The 26,363-nt window shown below is 47.1% G+C and overlaps 1 protein-coding gene across 1 annotated transcript in view; it reads right to left on the reverse strand.

Moving 5' to 3' along the window:
• LOC116353718 (trichohyalin-like) overlaps window positions 1-26,363 on the reverse strand; it is an 88,244-nt gene that overhangs the window by 25,597 nt on the left and 36,284 nt on the right. Inside the window, exons 2-3 of the mRNA XM_031791446.1 lie at window positions 8,009-8,086; window positions 2,978-3,181 (exon numbers count right to left, since the gene is read on the reverse strand). Of these exons, the coding sequence (XP_031647306.1) occupies window positions 2,978-3,181; window positions 8,009-8,086 (282 nt within the window). The remainder of the gene's footprint in view (window positions 1-2,977; window positions 3,182-8,008; window positions 8,087-26,363) is intronic.

Below are 26,363 nucleotides of genomic sequence, written 5' to 3' on the forward strand. Positions count from 1 at the left end.
TGACTACATTGTACTGTCTCTTGATAACAGTTTAAGGGCTGAGACTTATGCTTAGGTTGTGAGAAACATATTTGAATGTTGAAACAGGCTTTGCTTGAGTTTATGGTGAAATTCCAAGTGTTTTTACAAACTATAATTTCCATTTACATGAGGGAAGAGTAAATAAATGACCACTGAATAGAGTAAACACAGTTTTACTCTAATAGGAGTCACCCTAGATCAACACTAGTGAGTGTCACTATACCACTCAAAGTGTTGATTACCTCTTAGTGTTAAATTTGATCATCAACACTGGCCAGTGTAGTGCATTGTTAACTTTCTGCACTCCTCAGTGTTAAATCAACACTGGAAATGTGACACTTTGATCAGTGTACTTTTTACTCTGTGTAGAGTGGGACCATATGTACTCGCTGACAGTGATACATTTAACACTTAAAAGTTGTTGATTTAACACTTTTACATTTACTGTGCATTACTTTTAATCATTTTGTTTTAAACCTTCCCCAAACCATAACCTTTCAGTCCGTAACCATGCAGAATAAATGCGGGGGAAAAAATACATAATACATCGAATTTCGAAGGGAAACTATGAGATCTTGTTGGTGTGGGAGTGACTGTTTGTCTGCTGCTGTGTGCTCAGACATTGCATGCCGTGTGTGTGTGTGTGTGTGTTTGTGTGTGTGTGTGTGTGTGTGTGTGTGTGTGTGTGTGTGTGTGTGTGTGCGTGCGTGCGTGCGTGTTTGTGGTAAGGATACAGGGTGAGTACAGTTAGGGTTCCTCTTTTTCCTCTCTGGGGTAGTAAACACACGCACACACAAACACACAAGCTACAGCTCAGTTTATCTGAGGTCACAGGAAGTGGCCATTTCTTTCCTCAGTTTCATGTATTTTGACTTCTTCCTCTATGATAATTCATGTTCCTCTCAAAAGCTAAATGAAGTTTCCACCATATTATTTTCAACCTTCTGATCATTTCACTATGAGTAGATATGGAGAAGGTTCTCAGGGAAGGTGATAGGAGGGGTTGGATTTGGACAGAGTCCCCCAGCCAAGGTGGTTTCTGTCCTTACATAACAGAATGGGCCCATGTCCCAGTAGTGTAATATGTACAGCCACTGCATACAGCTCAGGACATTGGGTTTTATGGGTGTAGTTTCAGTAGAACACCTTGGGTTTTAGGGGTGTAGTTTCAGTAGAACACCTTGGGGTTTATGGGTTTAGTTTCAGTAGAACACCTTGGGTTTTAGGGGTGTAGTTTCAGTAGAACACATTGGGTTTTAGGGGTGTAGTTTCAGTAGAACACCTTGGGTTTTATGGGTTTAGTTTCAGTAGAACCCCTTGGGTTTTAGGGGTGTAGTTTCAGTAGAACACCTTGGGTTTTATGGGTTTAGTTTCAGTAGAACACCTTGGGGTTTATGGGTTTAGTTTCAGTAGAACACCTGGGGTTTTAGGGGTGTAGTTTCAGTAGAACACCTTGGGTTTTATGGGTTTAGTTTCAGTAGAACACCTTGGGTTTTAGGGGTGTAGTTTCAGTAGAACACCTTGGGTTTTATGGGTGTAGTTTCAGTAGAACACCTTGGGTTTAAGGGGTGTAGTTTCAGTAGAACACCTTGGGTTTTAGGGGTATAGTTTCAGTAGAACACCTTGGGTTTTAGGGGTTTAGTTTCATCAGAACACCTTGGGTTTTATGGGTTTAGTTTCAGTAGAACACCTTGGGTTTTAGGGGTGTAGTTTCAGTAGAACACCTTGGGTTTTAGGGGTGTAGTTTCAGTAGAACACCTTGGGTTTTCGGGGTTTAGTTTCAGTGGAACACCTTGGGGTTTCGGTGTTTAGTTTCAGTGGAACTCCTTGGGTTTTCGGGGTTTAGTTTCAGTGGAACACCTTGGGTTTTCGGGGTTTAGTTTCAGTGGAACTCCTTGGGTTTTAGAGGTGTAGTTTCAGTAGAACGGGACGGCAGGTAGCCTAGTGGTTCGAGCATTGGGCCAGTAACCGAAAGGTTGCTGGATTGAATCCCCGAGCTGAGAAGGTAGAAATCTGTCGTTCGGCCGCTCAGCAGGGCAGTTAACCCACTGTTCCCTGGTAGACCGTCATTCTAAATAAGAATTTGTTCTTAGCTGACTTGCCTAGTTAAATGAAATAACCTTGGGTTTTATGGGGTTAGCTTCAGTGGAACACCTTGGACCAAAATCCAACACAAACAATATGCATGCACATTCACACAGTTTCCAAACCAAGGTGTGACATGTGACCTGATAGTGTGTGTTGAGGCCAGGACTGGTGTGTGGTCAGTTCTATAACCCAGAGGAAATCCCAGTACAGTTCAGCTGTGTTCAGTGTGTGACTTGGATTTTGATCGAATGTTCCCTTTAATAGGAAAGCTAAAAATATGAATTACCCACAATGTGGGAATGAGCCCAGCAGAGCCCTAACCGATGCACAACTACATATACACAGAGCTGAGTAGACCTGCTAGACATTAAATAGGTGGGAATAGGAGATGTGCACAGGACAGTTTACACACAAACAGGTGACTAATGACTGGTGGAAATGGACTTGCAATGATACCAGATGAAACAGGACCCTAGGTATGTATACAGGTGAGATAACACACACTCACACACACACACACACACACACACACACACACACACACACACACACACACACACACACACACACACACACACACACACACACACACACACACACACACAGTGGTGAATCATGTATGACAGACAAGTAGACACCTGGGACTGGGGATATGGGACAAGGGGGAGACCTGGGACAAGGGGGAGAATGGGAATACAGATGGGAATAAAACACAGGTGTACATGTGATCTGACACAAACAGACACATGTGGGAATAGTGGGATAAACAGGTGAGATAACAAACATAGACATTCATACAGGTGTAATTAGGCTTCTCACATAAACAAGGTCATTAAGGTATGAGGAAATCATACGTATACAGACACACCTGTCTCTCCTCAGGTCTTTGCTCTTCTGTTGGGCGTGTTCTAGTTTTCTCCTCAGAGCTTCCACTTCCTGCTCAGCCACAGAGTACTTCCGGGTTGCCTCATCCTCTCTCTGTTGACATGCCAACAGCTGTGATTGTAGAGAGTTACACCTGCATTGGCATGACAACCAGCCTTCCTCCTTCTCCCTGAGCTCTTGGGACAGCCTGTGGAAGAGGAGGTGGGGGGAGGTGGAAGAAGGGGGGGTTGAAGGAGGAGGAGGGGAGGAGGAAGATGAGGAGGAGGGGAGGAGGAAGATGAGGAGGAGGGGGAGGAGGAGGTGAAGGAGGAGGAGGTGAAGGAGGAGGAGGGGAGGAGGAAGAAGAGGATGAGGAGGTGAAGGAGGAGGAGGGGAGGAGGAAGAAGAGGAGGGGGAGGAGGAGGAGGGGAGGAGGAAAAAGAGGAGGAGGAGGGGAGGTAAAGGAGGAGGAGGGGAGGAGGAAGAAGAGGAGGGGGGAGGAGGAGGAGGGGAGGAGGAAGAAGAGGAGGAGGGGGAAACATGGTGTGTAAGAAGCAGAAAACATAAAAGCCTAATGTACCTGGGTGGAACAGTTACTGTTGTGAACGCAGCCTCTGCCAGTCTCAGGTGGTGGCAATTGGTAATCAGGGTGGGGCTGCCACTTGCCCAGTGTATAAAAGCAATCTGTTTTGTGTCTTCAAGAGATTCCAATACCCACAGGGCTGCTGTGCACAGGGAGGACAGGAACGGTGACAGTGACATAGTGCATCTCCTACAGTGGCCTCTGTTGGGCAGATACGTGTTTCTACCCTGATAGCACAGGGCCGGTACGCAGCACGTGAAGATAAGAGTCAGAAGCGTCTCACATGACATAAGAGACAAGTGTTCCCTTCACACACCATCAATGTGGTGTTTCTGTCCTGTTTACAGACCATTCATCACCTCACTAAAACAAGGACTTCCTGGAAAGAGTCACTGTCTCAGAGCTACTTCCTGTTCCTGTGACACTTCCTGTTCCATGACACTATCTATTCCCAAGATGTGTGGCTGAGGAAGAGGATGTAATAAGTTGAGCCACACTCACACACACCCTGTCATGGAGACTACCAGCTAAGGCAGTTCGCATCACATCTACACCCTGTCATAGAGACTACCTGCTAGGGGAGTTCCTATCTCATCTACACCCTGTCATAGAGACTACCTGCTAGGGGAGTTCCTATCCCATCTACACCCTGTCATAGAGACTACCTGCTAGGGGAGTTCCTATCTCATCTACACCCTGTCATAGAGACTACCTGCTAGGGGAGTTCCTATCTCATCTACACCCTGTCATAGAGACTACCTGCTAGGGGAGTTCCTATCTCATCTACACCCTGTCATAGAGACCACCAGCTAGGGGAGTTCCTATCTCATCTACACTCTGTCATAGAGACTACCTGCTAGAGGAGTTCCTATCTCATCTACACTCTGTCATAGAGACTACCTGCTAGGGGAGTTCCTATCTCATCTACACCCTGTCATAGAGACTACCTGCTAGGGGAGTTCCTATCCCATCTACACCCTGTCATAGAGACTACCTGCTAGGGGAGTTCCTATCTCATCTACACCCTGTCATAGAGACTACCTGCTAGGGGAGTTCCTATCTCATCTACACCCTGTCATAGAGACTACCTGCTAGGGGAGTTCCTATCCCATCTACACCCTGTCATAGAGACTACCTGCTAGGGGAGTTCCTATCCCATCTACACCCTGTCATAGAGACTACCTGCTAGGGGAGTTCCTATCTCATCTACACCCTGTCATAGAGACTACCTGCTAGGGGAGTTCCTATCCCATCTACACCCTGTCATAGAGACTACCTGCTAGGGGAGTTCCTATCCCATCTACACCCTGTCATAGAGACTACCTGCTAGGGGAGTTCCTATCCCATCTACACCCTGTCATAGAGACTACCTGCTAGGGGAGTTCCTATCTACCTTTATGAATGGGGAAGTGATTTCCCCCTTCCTCTCTCAGCCCCGGGCGGAGGAACATAACAGAGCGGACAGGTGATGGGACACCTGTTTTCCCTAGATAAGTACATATGACACCACGTCGGACAGACATCCCCATGAATCAAATCAAATCAAATTTGACAAGTTTATTTGTCATGCACACAGTACATGTGGTTCAGGTTCATCTCCCCACATAGCAACAACAGGAGAATAATAAAGATAATTACACTAATATTCAGTGTAATAAAATAGAAAATACAATTTAGCATAACATACAATGAAGAAAAATATAAGCACAACATGTGAAGTGTTGGTCCCATGTTTCATGAGCTGAAATAAAAGATCCCAGAAATGTTCCATACGCACAAAAAAGCGAATTTCTCTAAAATGTTTGTTTTGTTTACATCCCTGTTAGTGAGCATTTCTCCTTTGCCAAGATAATCCATCCACATTGAGACAGAGCAACCCACTGAGACAGAGCAACACACTGAGACAGAGCAACACACTGAGACAGGGCAACCCACTGAGACAGGGCAACCCACTGAGACAGGGCAACCCACTGAGACAGGGCAACCCACTGAGACAGGGCAACACACTGAGACAGGGCAACCCACTGAGACAGGGCAACCCACTGAGACAGGGCAACCCACTGAGACAGGGCAACCCACTGAGACAGAGCAACCCACTGAGACAGAGCAACACACTGAGACAGAGCAACACACTGAGACAGGGCAACCCACTGAGACAGGGCAACCCACTGAGACAGGGCAACCCACTGAGACAGGGCAACCCACTGAGACAGGGCAACACACTGAGACAGGGCAACACACTGAGACAGGGCAACCCACTGAGACAGGGCAACCCACTGAGACAGAGCAACCCACTGAGACAGAGCAACACACTGAGACAGGGCAACCCACTGAGACAGGGCAACCCACTGAGACAGAGCAACACACTGAGACAGGGCAACCCACTGAGACAGGGCAACCCACTGAGACAGGGCAACCCACTGAGACAGGGCAACCCACTGAGACAGAGCAACACACTAAGACAGGGCAACACGGGAGTCCTACGTAGGGCCAGAAGGTTGTTCCACAGGGAAGTAGTCGTATCACTACCATTGCAGCATCACCTGCAGATCTCATCAATACATTTGGGACTCAGTGGAGTACATTCATGGATACCAAGGACAGCCAGGCTTTCCCAAGAAAAAAAAGATATAATTATTCATCTTTTGTCTCTGTGTTTCAGAGTGTTCCTTCAATTTGCAAGAGGCTTATTGAATCTCACGGGAGAAAGCATCCGAGCGAGCGAAACAGGTAACCTCTGTCTCTATGTGTAGGCCATCTTTCTGATGCTGTCTGGTAAGTATGACATTGTTTCTGCCTGCAGCATTGAATGCAAAGGAAGCCAGTGAGCATTTGGTCTCCTTTGATAAAAAAAAAGTATAAAATAACACCCAATCAGCATTAAGCTAAACTGAGTGAGCTGACCTGTGATTGGTCCTGGCGCACCAAAAAAAAGGTGTCAAGGGAAGTCAGCTTGGATTTAGCTTTTATCCTACCACATCGCATCAAGTGAAATACATCATTGACAGAAAAACTTGAATTGTTGCATCTCGTTGTGTTGTTGTCCTCTGGTAGCTAGATAGCTAAAAAAGTCCCTTTACTAAATTAGCCATGGATGGAGATAGAGATTTGGACTTGTGGTTTTACTTAATTCTCCGTACTGATTATAACTCAGATTCTACCTAGAAGTCAAGTAAAGCTGTGTTCAAAGCCTTTGACGCCACAGGCTGGCAAATGGACAGCAGACAAAATAACATTCTTCTGAATCCATCCATTAAAAAGCCCACCGCCATAACCTGATCACACAGAGCAGTGAGATCATGTGTTGTTGTACCGCAGAGGCAGGAACATATCTGGAATACCCCAGGGACAGACTTGAGGGAGGGACACCAACATTACGTTGTAATTGAACACACCAGGATGCCAGCGGCAGCTCTGGGAAACATTTACAACCCAACCCTAAGATATATTTACTGTATGAGAGAACAACCCCAGACCAGATGATCTCTCTAAGAACCCTGCTGCTGTGTGGAGGATATTGGGTGTTTCTGTCGGTGTGTGTGTGTGTGTGTGTGTGTGTGAGTGTGTGGAAAAGTGGAGCTGTATCAGACACTCAGCCAGCTCAGAAGTGCTTCCATCTGCCTCTGAGATTGACACGAGACTCAGTCAGTCAGTTAATATCTTTCTGATATCTCTCTGGGCAACACATAACAATGGGGAGGGGTGGGTGGAGATGAGAGGAGGAGAGACTCACATGAGACTTACTGCTGTGTCAATGGCACATTGCCGTAGCTTACAGTATATCTTCATAATATTAGTCCTGTAAACCTACACTGACTAATATCATGATCATATCTCTCAGTCTGTGGCTGCTTCTACAGGGAATAGAGGAGGGATTAGGAGGAGGGGAGGGGAAAGGGAGAGGGAGGGGAGGAATATGAAGAGGGGATGGTAGGAGGAGGGGAGGAATATGAGGAGGGGAGAAGGAAGAGGTGGCGAGGGGATGAGATGAGGAATATGAGGAGGATGAGGTGGGGAGGGGAGGAGGGGAGGAATATGAGGAGGGGAGGAGGAGGAGGTGGGGAGGGGAGGAATATGAGGAGGGGAGGAGGAGGAGGTGGGGAGGAGGAAGGGAGGAATATGAGGAGGAGGAGGTGGGGAGGAGGTGGGGAGGAGGAAGGGAGGAGAAATATGAAGAGAGGGAGGAGGAGGAGGAGGAGGAGGAGGAGGAGGAGGAGGAGGAGGAGGAGGAGGAGGAGGAGGAGGAGGAGGAGGAGGAGGAGGAGGAGGAGGAGGAGGAGGGGGGAGGAATAGGAGGACGGGAGGGGGAAGCGGAAGCGGACATTCCCCAAACAGTCCCTGGACACCGGTTCAAAACTTAAACCATGAGGGGGCATAGCAGAGGTGTCTCAAACAGAGGTGTCCTCTCCTCTCCTCTGTTCCTCGCTGGGCTTTGACTCAGATGTTACCTACCTGAGAAGTCTCTCTCTGTGCTCCCTCTGGTCGTGTGTCTGTTGGTTCACCAGCTCTTCTGTCTTTCTGCTCTGAACTCTGGAAGACACAGACCATGCTTCAGTCAGATGTTCTCTCAGTGTGTTTGTGTGCATGCATGTGGTGTGTGTGTGTGTGTGTGTTTGCGCGCATGGGTTAACTCGATTGTAATTTTACATGAAATAAATATATGTGTATATATACCAGTCCCTACGCAACTCTATCCATTTATTTAAAAGAAAATGTGACCGTTATTTAACGAGGCAAGTCAGTTAAGAACAAAGTCTTATTTTTAATGACAGCCAAGGAACAGTGGGTTAACTGCCTTCTTCAGGGGCAGAAAGACAGATTTTTACCTTGTCAGCTCGGGGATTCAATCTTGCAACCTTTTGGTTACTATGCCAATGCACTAACCACTAGGCTACCTGCCGCCCCATGAAGCACACACGAGAGCATATGTGTCGTGCTAACCCTCACTTTCCTATACACCCCATAAACACAACCCCCACTCCACCTCTCTCTAGCACGCACGCACGCACACACACACACAACCCCCCTCCACCTCTCTCTAGCACGCACGCACGCACACCCACCCACCCACCCACCCTTGTAGCTGGTGTTTGGAGAATATTGGATGTTGGTCGTGGAGGGCCAGCAAACCGTGCCAATATATCCTCCGAACAACTGGTTACCAACAAATTCAAATAATGATTGACATTATTTGCAACCTTCCAAGATATATAGTTCCAACACAAATCTAGGGTTGCAACCCAACCGGGCTGGTCGTTCTATCGGTTAGGTTGCCGGAGACACCACCCAGTCATGAAGTCCTTTTATTCTATATCTACCGGCTGCAACCTAAACCCAGGACTCTTCCATTAGTATGAAATGTTACATTTCGTATGGAATGTATACATTTGTGGATGTCCATCATCCATTTCGTATGATTAGTTACGAATTGCAATTCGTACAATATGTTACGAATTAGCAAAATGTATATGTTACGAATTCCAATTTGTTGTGGCTAACGTTAGATAGGGGGCTAGGTTGCTATCGCTAATGTTATCTAGGTGGCTAACATTAGCTAGGGGGCTAGGTTGCTATCGCTAATGTTATCTAGGTGGCTAATGTTAGCTAAGCTAGGTGTTAAGGGTTAGGGTTAAGGTTAGGAGTTAGGTTAAAGGGTTAAGGTTAGGGTTATGGGAAGGGTTAGCTAACAGTCTTGGGCTAACACAGTCACATCAATCAGTGCAGCCATTTACATTTGTTTAAGCTGTTTTCCACTGGCATTTATTTGGATTCATCCATAATAATGAACTACAGTGGCTTGCGAAAGTATTCACCCCCCTTTGTATTTTTCCCATTTTGTTGCCTTTACAACCTGGAATTAAAATGGATTGTTTTGGGGGGGGCGGGGTTGAATCATTTGATTTACACAACATCTTTTACACAACATCTTTTACACAGCATCTTTTACACAACATCTTTTACACAACATATTTTACACAACATCTTTGAAGATGCAAAATATTTTTTATTGTGAAACAAACAAGAAATAAGACAAACAAACAGAAACCTGATATAACTATTCACCCCCCCTAAAGTCAATTCTCTGTGGAGACACCTTGTGCAGCAACAATCTCCCTTTCCTCCTTTTTGTGTCTTGGCCTGGGCCTTCTCCCCCTCTTTTATTTTTTATAGACATTTGACTCCTCTGTTTTCCTTCCCTCTCTCCCTTTTTTTCTCTTCTTGTGCATCTCTTTCCCCCTCTCTCCCAGGGTCAGAGTTAGCATGCATGTGAGGTGGCTCCCAACTGGGCTTGTTTGTTTCTCCTACGTCCCCCCCACCTCCCCCTACCCTCGGCACGCTGGGGCATGTCTCCCGACAAGAGCTCAGATTAGAACTGCTGTCCTCATTAACACCACACATGATACATGAGACAGAGTACACATGTGTGTGTTTAATGGAGTAGAGTGGTAAGGATGGATCCCACCCCCCATCAACATAAGACATCTCTCTCTCTCTCTCTCTCTCTCTCTCTGTCTCTGTCTCTCTCTCTCTCTCTCTCTCTGTCTCTCTCTCTCTCTGTCTCTCTCTCTCTCTCTCTCTGTCTCTCTCTGTCTCTCTCTCTGTCTCTCTCTCTCTCTCTCTCTCTCTCTCTGTGTGTGTGTGTCTGATTGTTGTGTGTTATTGTAAGCAGAGATAGCAGCATGTCACATTGGCCACATCCCTATCAAACAGCAGGTTAACCTAACCTTGTGACTGCCTCCACTCCACTCACATGGCAGATACCACTACCAGGGAAGAATGAGATATGGAACTGAGTGAAAGGGAGGAGGGAGAGGGTTTGATAGAAAGGGATGAGAGAAGAGGAGTGGTGTTAATATGATCAGATGCAGCAAATGGATCGAGAGAAAAGGTGCATTATGACAAAAAGGGATGAAATGAGAGGAGAGAAGGGGAAGAGGAGGAGTATATTCGTGACAGCGGTCAGGTCATGGAGACCTGAGAGAGGGGTCAGGCCAGGAGCAAGATATTGTAGAAAGGCCCCGAGATAACATGGACTTTCTCTCTTTCTGTCTCTCCAAACGTTCTTCTGTCTCTCCAAATGTTCTACTGGCTCCCTAAACGTACAAAAACACACATGCACACACATGAGGATCACAAACATTGCTTGCTTTCATCCTCTCGTCCACATGCCCTCGTCCTCTTATCTCTCTCTCCCTGCCACCTTCTCTCTTTCATCGCTCTCCTATAATCCCCATTGCATCCTGGTCCCTTCCCTGTGTTGAGGTAGATGAAGCAGTGTGTTGAGGCAGATGAAGCAGTGTGTTGAGGCAGATGAAGCACTGTGTTGAGGCAGATGAAGCACTGTGTTGAGGCAGAGGAACCAGTGTGTTGAGGCAGATGAAGCAGTGTGTTGAGGCAGATGAAGCAGTGTGTTGAGGCAGATGAAGCACTGTGTTGAGGCAGATGAAGCACTGTGTTGAGGCAGAGGAACCAGTGTGTTGAGGCAGAGGCAGTCTGGACTGGAGGAAGAAGTGTGTTGAGGCAGTCTGGACTGGAGGAAGCAGTGTGTTGAGGCAGAAGCAGAGATCTAGACCTGCTGCTGATGATCAATGACAGATGGAATCCACACTCCTCTCCTCGTATCAATACCTTTACACTGCTATCTAGATACTGCTTCCATCACGTGGACTGGGAGATGTTTCGTATTGCGTCACCCAACAACATTGACGAATACGCTGATTCGGTGTGCGAGTTCATTAGAACGTGCGTTGAAGATGTCGTTCCCATAGCAACGATTAAAACATTCCCCAACCAGAAACCGTGGATTGATGGCAGCATTCGTGTGGAACTGAAGGCGCGAACCACTGCTTTTAATCAGGGCAAGGTGTCTGGTAACATGACTGAATACAAACAGTGCAGCTATTCCCTCCGCAAGGCTATCAAACAAGCTAAGCGCCAGTACAGAGACAAAGTAGAATCTCAATTCAACGGCTCAGACACAAGAGGCATGTGGCAGGGTCTACAGTCAATCACGGACTACAGGAAGAAACCCAGCCCAGTCACGGACCAGGATGTCTTGCTCCCAGGCAGACTAAACAACTTTTTTGCCCGCTTTGAGGACAATACAGTGCCACTGACACGGCCTGCAACGAAAACATGCGGTCTCTCCTTCACTGCAGCCGAAGTGAGTAAGACATTTAAACGTGTTAACCCTCGCAAGGCTGCAGGCCCTGACGGCATCCCCAGCCGCGCCCTCAGAGCATGCGCAGACCAGCTGGCCGGTGTGTTTACGGACATATTCAACCAATCCCTATACCAGTCTGCTGTTCCCACATGCTTCAAGAGGGCCACCATTGTTCCTGTTCCCAAGAAAGCTAAGGTAACTGAGCTAAACGACTACCGCCCCGTAGCACTCACATCCGTCATCATGAAGTGCTTTGAGAGACTAGTCAAGGACCATATCACCTCCACCCTACCTGACACCCTTGACCCACTCCAATTTGCTTACCGCCCAAATAGGTCCACAGACGATGCAATCTCAACCACACTGCACACTGCCCTAACCCATCTGGACAAGAGGAATACCTATGTGAGAATGCTGTTCATCGACTACAGCTCGGCATTCAACACCATAGTACCCTCCAAGCTCGTCATCAAGCTCGAGACCCTGGGTCTCGACCCCGCCCTGTGCAACTGGGTACTGGACTTCCTGACGGGCCGCCCCCAGGTGGTGAGGGTAGGCAACAACATCTCCTCCCCGCTGATCCTCAACACTGGGGCCCCACAAGGGTGCGTTCTGAGCCCTCTCCTGTACTCCCTGTTCACCCACGACTGCGTGGCCACGCACGCCTCCAACTCAATCATCAAGTTTGCGGACGACACAACAGTGGTAGGCTTGATTACCAACAACGACGAGACGGCCTACAGGGAGGAGGTGAGGGCCCTCGGAGTGTGGTGTCAGGAAAATAACCTCACACTCAACGTCAACAAAACTAAGGAGATGATTCTGGACTTCAGGAAACAGCAGAGGGAACACCCCCCCATCCACATCGATGGAACAGTAGTGGAGAGGGTAGCAAGTTTTAAGTTCCTCGGCATACACATCACAGACAAACTGAATTGGTCCACTCACACAGACAGCATCGTGAGGAAGGCGCAGCAGCGCCTCTTCAACCTCAGGAGGCTGAAGAAATTCGGCTTGTCACCAAAAGCACTCACAAACTTCTACAGATGCACAATCGAGAGCATCCTGGCGGGCTGTATCACCGCCTGGTATGGCAACTGCACCGCCCTCAACCGTAAGGCTCTCCAGAGGGTAGTGAGGTCTGCACAACGCATCACCGGGGGCAAACTACCTGCCCTCCAGGACACCTACACCACCCGATGCTACAGGAAGGCCATAAAGATCATCAAGGAAATCAACCACCCGAGCCACTGCCTGTTCACCCCGCTGTCATCCAGAAGGCGAGGTCAGTACAGGTGCATCAAAGCTGGGACCGAGAGACTGAAAAACAGCTTCTATCTCAAGGCCATCAGACTGTTAAACAGCCACCACTAACATTGAGTGGCTACTGCCAACACACTGTCAATGCCACTGACTCTACTCCAGCCACTTTAATCATGGGAATTGATGGGAAATTATGTAAATATATCACTAGCCACTTTAAACAATGCTACCTTATATAATGTTACTTACCCTACATTATTCATCTCATATGCATACGTAGATACTGTACTCTATATCATCGACTGCATCCTTATGTAATACATGTATCACTAGCCACTTTAACTATGCCACTTGGTTTACATACTCATCTCATATGTATATACTGTACTCGATATCATCTACTGTATCTTGCCTATGCTGCTCTGTACCATCACTCATTCATATATCCTTATGTACATATTCTTTATCCCCTTACATTGTGTATAAGACAGTAGTTTTTTGGGGAATTGTTAGTTAGATTACTTGTTCGTTATTACTGCATTGTCGGAACTAGAAGCACAAGCATTTCGCTACACTCGCATTAACATCTGCTAACCATGTGTATGTGACAAATAAATTTGATTTGATTTTGATTTGATTTTAGATCCTCCTCTCCTCTCCTCGTATCAATACCTTTCCACTGCTGTCTAGATCCTCCTCTCCTTGTATCAATACCTTTACACTGCTGTCTAGATCCTCCTCTCCTCGTATCAATACCTTTCCACTGCTGTCTATATCCTCCTGTCCTCTCCTCGTATCAATTCCTTTCCACTGCTGTCTATATCCTCCTGTCCTCTCCTCGTATCAATTCCTTTCCACTGCTGTCTATATCCTCCTCTCCTCTCCTCATATCAATACCTTTCCACTGCTGTCTATATCCTCCTCTCCACGTATCAATTCCTTTCCACTGCTGTCTAGATCCTCCTCTCCTCGTATCAATACCTTTACACTGATGTCTAGAGCTTCCTCTCCTCTCCTCTCCTGGTATCAATACCTTTCCACTGCTGTCTATATCCTCCTCTCCTCTCCTCTCATCTCCTCTCCTCTCCTCTCCTCTCCTCGTATCAATTCCTTTCCACTGCTGTCTAGATCCTCCTCTCCTCTCCTCGTATCAATACCTTTACAATTCTGTCTAGATCCTCCTCTCCTCTCCTGGTATCAATACCTTTACACTGATGTCTAGAGCCTCCTCTCCTCTCCTCTCCTGGTATCAATACCTTTCCACTGCTGTCTATATCCTCCTCTCCTCTCCTCGTATCAATTCCTTTCCACTGCTGTCTAGATCCTCCTCTCCTCGTATCAATACCTTTACACTGCTGTCTAGATCCTCCTCTCCTCGTATCAATACCTTTACACTGCTGTCTAGATCCTCCTCTCCTCGTATCAATTCCTTTCCACTGCTGTCTATATCCTCCTGTCCTCTTCTCGTATCAATTCCTTTCCACTGCTGTCTATATCCTCCTCTCCTCTCCTCATATCAATACCTTTCCACTCCTCGTATCAATCCTCTCCTCTCCTGGTATCAATACCTTTACACTGCTGTCTAGAGCCTCCTCTCCTCTCCTCTCCTGGTATCAATACCTTTCCACTGCTGTCTATATCCTCCTCTCCTCTCCTCGTATCAATTCCTTTCCACTGCTGTCTAGATCCTCCTCTCCTCGTATCAATACCTTTACACTGCTGTCTAGATCCTCCTCTCCTCGTATCAATACCTTTCCACTGCTGTCTAGATCCTCCTCTCCTCGTATCAATACCTTTACACTGCTGTCTAGATCCTCCTCTCCTCGTATCAATACCTTTACACTGCTGTCTAGATCCTCCTCTCCTCGTATCAATACCTTTACACTGCTGTCTAGATCCTCCTCTCCTCGTATCAATACCTTTACACTGCTGTCTAGATCCTCCTCTCCTCTCCTCGTATCAATACCTTTACACTGCTGTCTAGATCCTCCTCTCCTCTCCTCGTATCAATACCTTTACACTGCTGTCTAGATCCTCCTCTCCTCTCCTCGTATCAATACCTTTACACTGCTGTCTAGATCCTCCTCTCCTCGTATCAAACCTTTACACTGCTGTCTAGATCCTCCTCTCCTCTCCTCGTATCAATACCTTTACACTGCTGTCTAGATCCTCCTCTCCTCTCCTCGTATCAATACCTTTACACTGCTGTCTAGATCCTCCTCTCCTCTCCTCGTATCAATACCTTTACACTGCTGTCTAGATCCTCCTCTCCTCTCCTCGTATCAATTCCTTTCCACTGCTGTCTAGATCCTCCTCTCCTCGTATCAAACCTTTACACTGCTGTCTAGATCCTCCTCTCCTCGTATCAAACCTTTACACTGCTGTCTAGATCCTCCTCTCCTCGTATCAATACCTTTACACTGCTGTCTAGATCCTCCTCTCCTCGTATCAATACCTTTACACTGCTGTCTAGATCCTCCTCTCCTCTCCTAGTATCAATACCTTTACACTGCTGTCTAGATCCTCCTCTCCTCTCCTCGTATCAATACCTTTACACTGCTGTCTAGATCCTCCTCTCCTCTCCTCGTATCAATACCTTTACACTGCTGTCTAGATCCTCCTCTCCCCGTATCAATACCTTTACACTGCTGTCTAGATCCTCCTCTCCTCATATCAATACCTTTACACTGCTGTCTAGATCCTCCTCTCCTCTCCTCGTATCAATACCTTTACACTGCTGTCTAGATCCTCCTCTCCTCTCCTCGTATCAATACCTTTACACTGCTGTCTAGATCCTCCTCTCCTCTCCTCGTATCAATACCTTTACACTGCTGTCTAGATCCTCCTCTCCTCTCCTCGTATCAATACCTTTACACTGCTGTCTAGATCCTCCTCTCCCCGTATCAATACCTTTACACTGCTGTCTAGATCCTCCTCTCCTCATATCAATACCTTTACACTGCTGTCTAGATCCTCCTCTCCTCTCCTCGTATCAATACCTTTACACTGCTGTCTAGATCCTCCTCTCCTCTCCTCGTATCAATACCTTTACACTGCTGTCTAGATCCTCCTCTCCTCTCCTCGTATCAATACCTTTACACTGCTGTCTAGATCCTCCTCTCCTCTCCTCGTATCAATACCTTTACACTGCTGTCTAGATCCTCCTCTCCCCGTATCAATACCTTTACACTGCTGTCTAGATCCTCCTCTCCTCATATCAATACCTTTACACTGCTGTCTAGATCCTCCTCTCCTCTCCTCATATCAATACCTTTACACTGCTGTCTATATCCTCCTCTCCCCGTATCAATACCTTTACACTGCTGTCTAGATCCTCCTCTCCTCTCCTCATATCAATACCTTTACACTGCTGTCTAGATCCTCCTCTCCCCGTATCAATACCTTTACACTGCTGTCTAGATCCTCCTCTCCTCTCCTCGTATCAATACCTTTACACTGCTGTCTAGATCCTCCTCTCCCCGTATCAATACCTTTACACTGCTGTCTAGATCCTCCTCTCCTCTCCTCGTATCAATACCTTTACACTGCTGTCTAGATCCTCCTCTCCTCTCCTCGTATCAATACCTTTACACTGCTGTCTAGATCCTCCTCTCCTCTCCTCGTATCAATACCTTTACACTGCTGTCTAGATCCCCCTCTCCTCGTATCGATACCTTTACACTGCTGTCTAGATCCTCCTCTCCTCTCCTCGTATCAATACCTTTCCACTGCTGTCTATATCCTCCTCTCCTCTCCTCGTATCAATACCTTTACACTGCTGTCTAGATCCTCCTCTCCTCGTATCAATACCTTTACACTGCTGTCTAGATCCTCCTCTCCTCGTATCAATACCTTTACACTGCTGTCTAGATCCTCCTCTCCTCGTATCAATACCTTTACACTGCTGTCTAGATCCAGTTGATCAAACTGTTTTTGTAAGATTTTAATTGATCTGTATTGTTGCTCTCAAATTATTTCCAGATTGTGTCTTGTCCTATTAATGACTGACCACCAGGGAGAGAGGGGTTGAGCTGTTTCAGCTAGCTAATGACTGACCACCAGGGAGAGAGGGGTTGAGCTGTTTCAGCTAGCTAATGACTGACCACCAGGGAGAGAGGGGTTGAGCTGTTTCAGCTAGCTAATGACTGACCACCAGGGAGAGAGGGGTTGAGCTGTTTCAGCTAGCTAATGACTGACCACCAGGGAGAGAGGGGTTGAGCTGTTTCAGCTAGCTAATGACTGACCACCAGGGAGAGAGGGGTTGAGCTGTTTCAGCTAGCTAATGACTGACCACCAGGGAGAGAGGGGTTGAGCTGTTTCAGCTAGCTAATGACTGACCACCAGGGAGAGAGGGGTTGAGCTGTTTCAGCTAGCTAATGACTGACCACCAGGGAGAGAGGGGTTGAGCTGTTTCAGCTAGCTAATGACTGACCACCAGGGAGAGAGGGGTTGAGCTGTTTCAGCTAGCTAATGACTGACCACCAGGGAGAGGGGTTGAGCTGTTTCAGCTAGCTAATGACTGACCACCAGGGAGAGAGGGGTTGAGCTGTTTCAGCTAGCTAATGACCAACCAACAGGGAGAGAGGGGTTGAGCTGTTTCAGCTAGCGAATGACCAACCAACAGGGAGAGAGGGGTTGAGCTGTTTCAGCTAGCTAATGACCAACCACCAGGGAGAGGGGTTGAGCTGTTTCAGCTAGCTAATGACTGACCAACAGGGAGAGAGGGGTTGAGCTGTTTCAGCTAGCTAATGACCAACCAACAGGGAGAGAGGGGTTGAGCTGTTTCAGCTAGCGAATGACCAACCAACAGGGAGAGAGGGGTTGAGCTGTTTCAGCTAGCTAATGACCAACCACCAGGGAGAGGGGTTGAGCTGTTTCAGCTAGCTAATGACTGACCAACAGGGAGAGAGGGGTTGAGCTGTTTCAGATAGCTAATGACCAACCAACAGGGAGAGAGGGGTTGAGCTGTTTCAGCTAGCTAATGACTGACCACCAGGGAGAGAGGGGTTGAGCTGTTTCAGCTAGCTAATGACTGACCACCAGGGAGAGAGGGGTTGAGCTGTTTCAGCTAGCTAATGACTGACCACCAGGGAGAGAGGGGTTGAGCTGTTTCAGCTAGCTAATGACTGACCACCAGGGAGAGAGGGGTTGAGCTGTTTCAGCTAGCTAATGTCTGACCAACAGGGAGAGGGGTTGAGCTGTTTCAGCTAGCTAATGACCAACCAACATGGAGAGAGGGGTTGAGCTGTTTCAGCTAGCTGATGACCAACCAACAGGGAGAGAGGGGTTGAGCTGTTTCAGCTAGCTAATGACCAACCACCAGGGAGAGGGGTTGAGCTGTTTCAGCTAGCTAATGACCAACCAACAGGGAGAGAGGGGTTGAGCTGTTTCAGCTAGCTAATGACCAACCACCAGGGAGAGGGGTTGAGCTGTTTCAGCTAGCTAATGACCAACCAACAGGGAGAGAGGGGTTGAGCTGTTTCAGCTAGCTAATGATCAACCACCAGGGAGAGAGGGGTTGAGCTGTTTCAGCTAGCTAATTACCTAGATCATCTAAGTGGTGTGTTATTAGCAGGATCACAGACTGATGATAAGCCAGCATGTTCGTGATGTGCACTGGGTCCAGATAATTAGGTAATTGTGAACCCTTATATCCTCCTCTCATTCAGATGGTCAGTCTATGGGACATTTAAATGGATCCTCTCATTCAGATGGTCAGTCTATGGGACATTTAAATGGATCCTCTCATTCAGATGGTCAGTCTATGGGACATTTAAATGGATCCTCTCATTCAGATGGTCAGTCTATGGGACATTTAAATGGATCCTCTCATTCAGCTGTTTGTTTTATGGAGCGGTCTTTTCCCAGCTCTCTTCTTTTCTCACCGTCACTCGTCACTCACTCCTCTCTCTCTATCTACTGCCTTCCTTTTCTCTCTCTCTCTCTCTTTCATGTATGATAATGGTGATGTGGGATTCTGTTTGAAGCTCAGTAATGGGGAACAAATGGAGCAGGAATCGGTTTGTGTTGTTTGTGTGCCGGTGTCAGTGTGTGTGTGTGTGTGCGTGCGTCTGAGTGCATTTGAGTGTTTGTGAATCTGTGCGTGTGTATGCGTGTTTGCGGTTTACACACTACGTTCCTTAAGGAAACAAAACAAATTGTTCTGAGTCACCCTCAGACAGGCAAGCTGATCAGATTTCACGGTTCAGCTCATCTAGATTCCAAGCGTGTCTCTAAAACTCGCTCCAAACTGTTCCTGACATGTGTGTGTTTCCACAGCAACAGGCGGGTTCCACAGCAACACAAAAGGTGTGGAGCAATGACTTCTGACGTCGAGGTCAGAGGTTGTGCAGTTGTCATGGTAACATATCCCACACAAACACTGATACTTTACTTGATCTTTCAGAATCAAAGGAATGGCAGAGAGGAGTTGTCAGGTACGGTAGTTCATCACAAAGCTATCAGACAGGTGCACACACACAAACAATAAGAACTTGTAAGTAAGCTTTTCACTGTACTGTTTACACCTGTTGTATGCTGTGCACCCAACAATACTTTGATTTGATATAACACAAAAGTACAGTGAAATTAGAAAGTAAGTAAGCCATATGTTCCAGGGTCAGTAGTTATATGCAGAGTCAGTTCCAAAGTCAGTAGCCATATGCAGAGTCAGTTCCAAGGTCAGTAGCCATATGCAGAGTCAGTTCCAAGGTCAGTAGCCATATGCAGAGTCAGTTCCAGGGTCAGTAGCCATATGCAGAGTCAGTTCCAAGGTCAGTAGCCATATGCAGAGTCAGTTCCAGGGTCAGTAGCCATATGCAGAGTCAGTTCCAGGGACAGTAGTTATATGCAGAGTCAGTTCCAGGGTCAGTAGTTATATGCAGAGTCAGTTCCAGGATCAGTAGTTATATGCAGAGTCAGTTCCAGGGTCAGTAGCCATATGCAGAGTCAGTTCCAGGGTCAGTAGCCATATGCAGAGTCAGTTCCAGGGTCAGTAGTTATATGCAGAGTCAGTTCCAGGATCAGTAGTTATATGCAGAGTCAGTTCCAGGATCTGTAGTTATATGCAGAGTCAGTTCCAGGGTCAGTAGTTATATGCAGAGTCAGTTCCAGGGTCAGTAGCCATATGCAGAGTCAGTTCCAGAGTCAGTAGCAATATGCAGAGTCAGTTCCAGGGTCAGTAGTTATATGCAGAGTCAGTTCCAGGATCAGTAGTTATATACATATCCTGCATTCCCCAGTTGTACACTGGGGAGAACAAATATTTGATACACTGCCGATTTAGTAGGTTTTCATACTTACAAAGTATGTAGAGGTCTGTCACTTTTATCATAGGTACACTTCAACTGTGAGAGACGGAATCTAAAACAAAAATCCAGAAAATCACATTGTATGATTTTTAAGTAAATAATTAGCATTTTATTGCATGACATAAGTATTTGATCACCTACTAACCAGTAAGAATTCCGGCTCTCACAGACCTGTTAGTTTTTCTTTAAGAAGCCCTCCTGTTCTCCACTCATTACCTGTATTAACTGCACCTGTTTGAACTCGCTACCTGTATAAAAGACACCTGTCCACACACTCAATCAAACAGATTCCAACCTCTCCACAATGGTCAAGACCAGAGAGCTGTGTAAGGACATCAGGGATAAAATTGTAGACCTGCACAAGGCTGGGATGGGCTAGAGGACAATAGACAAGCAGCTTGGTGAGAAGGCAACAACTGTTGGCGCAATTATTAGAAAATGGAAGAAGTTCAAGATGATGGTCAATCACCCTCGGTCTGGGGCTCCATGCAAGATCTCACCTCGTGGGGCATCAATGATCATGAGGAATTTGAGGGATCAGCCCAGAACTACACGGCAGGACCTGGTCAATGACCTGAAGAGAGCTGGGACCACAGTCTCAAAGAAAACCATTAGTAACACACTACGCCGTCATGGATTAAAATCCTTCAGCGCACGCAAGGTCCCCCTGATCAAGCCAGCGCATGTCCAGGCCCGTCTGAAGTTTGTCAATGACCATCTGGATGATCCAGAGGAGGAATGGGAGAAGGTCATGTGGTCTGATGAGACAAAAATAGAGCTTTTTGGTCTAAACTCCACTCGCCGTGTTTGGAGGAAGAAGACGGATGAGTACAACCCCAAGACCACCATCCCAACCGTGAAGCATGGAGGTGGAAACATCATTCTTTGGGGATGCTTTTCTGCAAAGGGGACAGGACGACTGCACCATATTGAGGGGAGGATGGATGGGGCCATGTATCGCGAGATCTTGGCCAAAAACCTCCTTCCCTCTGTAAGAGCATTGAAGATGGGTCGTGGCTGGGTCTTCCAGCATGACAACGACCCGAAACACACAGCCAGGGCAACTAAGGAGTGGCTCTGTAAGAAGTATCTCAAGGTCCTGGAGTGGCCTAGCCAGTCTCCAGACCTGAACCCAATAGAAAATCTTTGGAGGGAGCTGAAAGTCCGTATTGCCCAGCGACAGCCCCGAAACCTGAAGGATCTGGAGAAGGTCTGTATGGAGGAGTGGGCCAAAATCCCTGCTGCAGTGTGAGCAAACCTGGTCAAGAACTACAGGAAACGTATGATCTCTATAATTGCAAACAAAGGCTTCTATACCAAATGTTAAGTTCTGCTTTTCTGATGTATCAAATACTTATGTCATGCAATAAAATGCTAATTAATTACTTAAAAATCATACAATGTGACTTTCTGGATTTTCTCACAGTTGAAGTGTACCTATGATAACAATTACAGACCTCTACATGCTTTGAAAGTAGGAAAACCTGCAAAATCGGCAGTGTATCAAATACTTGTTCTCCCCACTGTGTGTGAGTGGTGTAAGTTAGTGTGTAGAATGTGCATAGCGTGAGTGTGCAAAAATTCACATTTTACACCGCCTGATATAGAGGTCCTGGATGGCAGGGAGCTCGGCCCTAGTGATGAACTGGGTTGTCCACACCACCCTCTATAGCGCCAGGCGCAGTTGACATGCCAAGCATTGATGCAGCCAGTCAATATGCTCTAAGTGGTGAAGCTTTAGAACTTTTTTAGGATTTGAGGGCCCATGTAAAATCTTTTCAACCTCCTGAAAGGGAAGAGGTCGCACCTTCTTCACGACTGTGTGTGTGTGGACCATTTTATCTCCTTAGTGATTTGGATACATAGGAACTTGAACCTCTCCAACCTGCTCCGTCGACGGGGGAATGCTCACCCCCCCCCTTTCCTGTAGTCCACGATCACCTCCTTGGTCTTACTGATGAGAAGGGAAAGATTATTTTCCTGGCACCGCTCTGCCAGGTCACTGACCTTCTCCTTGTAGGCTGTCTCATCGTCACAGGCCCCAAGGCCTTAGGAGTGTTGACCTGATTAAAAACCTTAAATCACGTCGGACTCTGAGAGCGAGATCACCCAGTCTCCTGGGTCAGCGGAGGCCCTCGTGCACAGTTCGGTGTTGTTTATGTCGAAGCTTAAAATAAAATGCATTGAGTTCGTCTGGTAGAAAGGCATCGTCAGGCAGATCATGGCTGGGTTTTCCTTTGTAATCCGTAATGGAATGTGTAGCTCCTGTCACGTGTCGGGTGTCAGAGAATGTGTAATAGGATTCCACTTTGTTCCTATATTGTCCTTTTTGCTTGTTTGACGGCTCTGCGGAAGTATCAGGACTTCTTGTACATACAGTTGAAGTCAGAAGTTTACATACACCTTAGCCAAATACATTTAAACTCAGTTTTTCACAATTCCTAACATTTAATCCTAGTAAAACTCCCTGTCTTACTTAGGTCAGTTAGGATCATCACTTTATTTTAAGAATGTGAAATGTCAGAATAATAATAGAGATAATGATTTATTTCAGCTTTTATTTCTTTCATCACATTCCCAGTGGGTCAGAAGTTTACATACACTCAATTAGCATTTGGTAGCATTGTCTTTAAATTGTTTACTTGGGTCAAACCTTTCGGTAGCCTTCCACAAGCGTCCCACAATAAGTTGGGTGAATTTTGGCCCAATCCTCCAGACAGAGCTGGTGTAACTGAGTCAGGTTTGTCGGCCTCCTTGCTCGCACACGCTTTTACAGTTCTGCCCACATATTTTCTATAGGATTGAGGTCAGGGCTTTATGATGGCCACTCCAATACTTTGACTTTGTGTTCCTGAAACCGTTTTGCCACAACTTTGGAAGTATGCTTGGGATAATTGTCCAATTGGAAGACCCATTTGCGACCAAGCTTTAACTTCCTGACTGATGTCTTGAGATGTTGCTTCAATATATCTACATAATTTTCCACCCACCCTCATGATGCCTTCTGTTTTGTGAAGTGCACCAGTCCCTCCTGCAGCAAAGCTCCCCCACAACATGATGCTGCCACCCCCGTGCTTCATGGTTGGAATGATGTTCTTCGGCTTGCAAGCCTCCCCCTTTTTCCTCCAAACATCACGATGGTCATTATGGCCAAACAATTCTATTTTTGTTTCATCAGACCAGAGGACATTTGTCTAAAAAGTACGATCTTTGTCCCCATGTGCAGTTGCAAACCGTAGTCTGGCTTTTTTATGGTGGTTTTGGAGCAGTGGCTTCTTCCTTGCTGAGCGGCTTATCAGGTTATGTCGATATAGGACTTGTTTTACTGTGGATATAGATACTTTTGTACCTGTCTCCTCCAGCATCTTCACAAGGTCCTTTGCTGTTGTTCTGGGATTGATTATGCAGTTTTTTGTTTTTTTACGTGTTATTTCTTACATTAGTACCCCAGGTCATCTTAGGTTTCATTACATACAGTCGAGAAGAGCTACTGAATATAAGATCAGCGTCAACTCACCATCAGTACGACCAAGAATATGTTTTTCGCGACGCGGATCCTGTGTTCTGCCTTACAAACAAGACAACGGAGTGGATCCCATGCAGCGACCCAAAAAAACGACTCCGAAAAAGAGGTAAACGAGGCGGTCTTCTGGTCAGACTCCGGAGACGGGCACACCGTGCACCACTCCCTAGCATTCTTCTTGCCAATGTCCAGTCTCTTGACAACAAGGTTGATGAAATCCGAGCAAGGGTAGCATTCCAGAGGGACATCAGAGACTGTAACGTTCTTTGCTTCACGGAAACATGGCTCACTGGAGAGACGCTATCCGAGGCGGTGCAGCCAACGGGTTTCTCCACGCATCGCGCCGACAGAAACAAACATCTTTCTGGTAAGAAGAGGGGCGGGGGCGTATGCCTTATGGCTAACGAGACATGGTGTGATGAAAGAAACATACAGGAACTCAAATCCTTCTGTTCACCTGATTTAGAATTCCTCACAATCAAATGTAGACCGCATTATCTACCAAGAGAATTCTCTTCAATTATAATCACAGCCGTATATATCCCCCCCCCAAGCAGACACATCGATGGCTCTGAACGAACTTTATTTAACTCTTTGCAAACTGGAAACCATTTGTCCGGAGGCTGCATTCATTGTAGCTGGGGATTTTAACAAGGCTAATCTGAAAACAAGACTCCCTACATTTTATCAGCATATCGATTGCGCAACCAGGGGTGGAAAGACCTTGGACCATTGTTACTCTAACTTCCGCGACGCATATAAGGCCCTGCCCCGCCCCCCTTTCGGAAAAGCTGACCACGACTCCATTTTGTTGATTCCTGCCTACAGACAGAAACTAAAACAAGAGGCTCCCACGCTGAGGTCTGTCCAACGCTGGTCCGACCAAGCTGACTCCACACTCCAAGACTGCTTCCATCACGTGGACTGGGATATGTTTCATATTGCGTCAGATAACAATATTGACGAATACGCTGATTCGGTGAGCGAGTTCATTAGAACGTGCGTTGAAGATGTCGTTCCCATAGCAATGATTAAAACATTCCCTAACCAGAAACCGTGGATTGATGGCAGCATTCGCGTGAAACTGAAAGCGCGAACCACTGCTTTTAATCAGGGCAAGGTGTCTGGTAACATGACCGAATACAAACAGTGCAGCTATTCCCTCCGCAAGGCTATCAAACAAGCTAAGCGTCAGTACAGAGACAAAGTAGAATCTCAATTCAACGGCTCAGACACAAGAGGCATGTGGCAGGGTCTACAGTCAATCACGGACTACAGGAAGAAATCCAGCCCAGTCACGGACCAAGATGTCTTGCTCCCAGGCAGACTAAATAACTTTTTTGCCCGCTTTGAGGACAATACAGTGCCACTGACACGGCCTGCAACGAAAACATGCGGTCTCTCCTTCACTGCAGCCGAGGTGAGTAAGACATTTAAACGTGTTAACCCTCGCAAGGCTGCAGGCCCAGACGGCATCCCCAGCCGCGCCCTCAGAGCATGCGCAGACCAGCTGGCCGGTGTGTTTACGGACATATTCAACCAATCCCTATACCAGTCTGCTGTTCCCACATGCTTCAAGAGGGCCACCATTGTTCCTGTTCCCAAGAAAGCTAAGGTAACTGAGCTAAACGACTAGCACTCACTTCCGTCATCATGAAGTGCTTTGAGAGACTAGTCAAGGACCATATCACCTCCACCCAACCTGACACCCTAGACCCACTCCAATTTGCTTACCGCCCAAATAGGTCCACAGACGATGCAATCTCAACCACACTGCACACTGCCCTAACCCATCTGGACAAGAGGAATACCTATTTGAGAATGCTGTTCATCGACTACAGCTCGGCATTCAACACCATAGTACCCTCCAAGCTCGTCATCAAGCTCGAGACCCTGGGTCTCGACCCCGCCCTGTGCAACTGGGTACTGGACTTCCTGACGGGCCGCCCCCAGGTGGTGAGGGTAGGCAACAACATCTCCTCCCCGCTGATCCTCAACACTGGGGCCCCACAAGGGTGCGTTCTGAGCCCTCTCCTGTACTCGCTGTTCACCCACAACTCAATCATCAAGTTTGCGGACGACACAACAGTGGTAGACTTGATTACCAACAACGACGAGACGGCCTACAGGGAGGAGGTGAGGGCCCTCGGAGTGTGGTGTCAGGAAAATAACCTCACACTCAACGTCAACAAAACTAAGGAGATGATTGTGGACTTCAGGAAACAGCAGAGGGAACACCCCCCTATCCACATCGATGGAACAGTAGTGGAGAGGGTAGCAAGTTTTAAGTTCCTCGGCATACACATCACAGACAAACTGAATTGGTCCACTCACACAGACAGCATCGTGAAGAAGGCGCAGCAGCGCCTCTTCAACCTCAGGAGGCTGAAGAAATTTGGCTTGTCACCAAAAGCACTCACAAACTTCTACAGATGCACAATCGAGAGCATCCTGGCGTGCTGTATCACCGCCTGGTACGGCAACTGCTCCGCCCTCAACCGTAAGGCTCTCCAGAGGGTAGTGAGGTCTGCACAACGCATCACCGGG

The sequence above is a fragment of the Oncorhynchus kisutch genome, linkage group LG15, assembly GCF_002021735.2.
Source record: "Oncorhynchus kisutch isolate 150728-3 linkage group LG15, Okis_V2, whole genome shotgun sequence".
In the NCBI taxonomy this organism is placed as follows: Eukaryota; Metazoa; Chordata; class Actinopteri; order Salmoniformes; family Salmonidae; genus Oncorhynchus; species Oncorhynchus kisutch.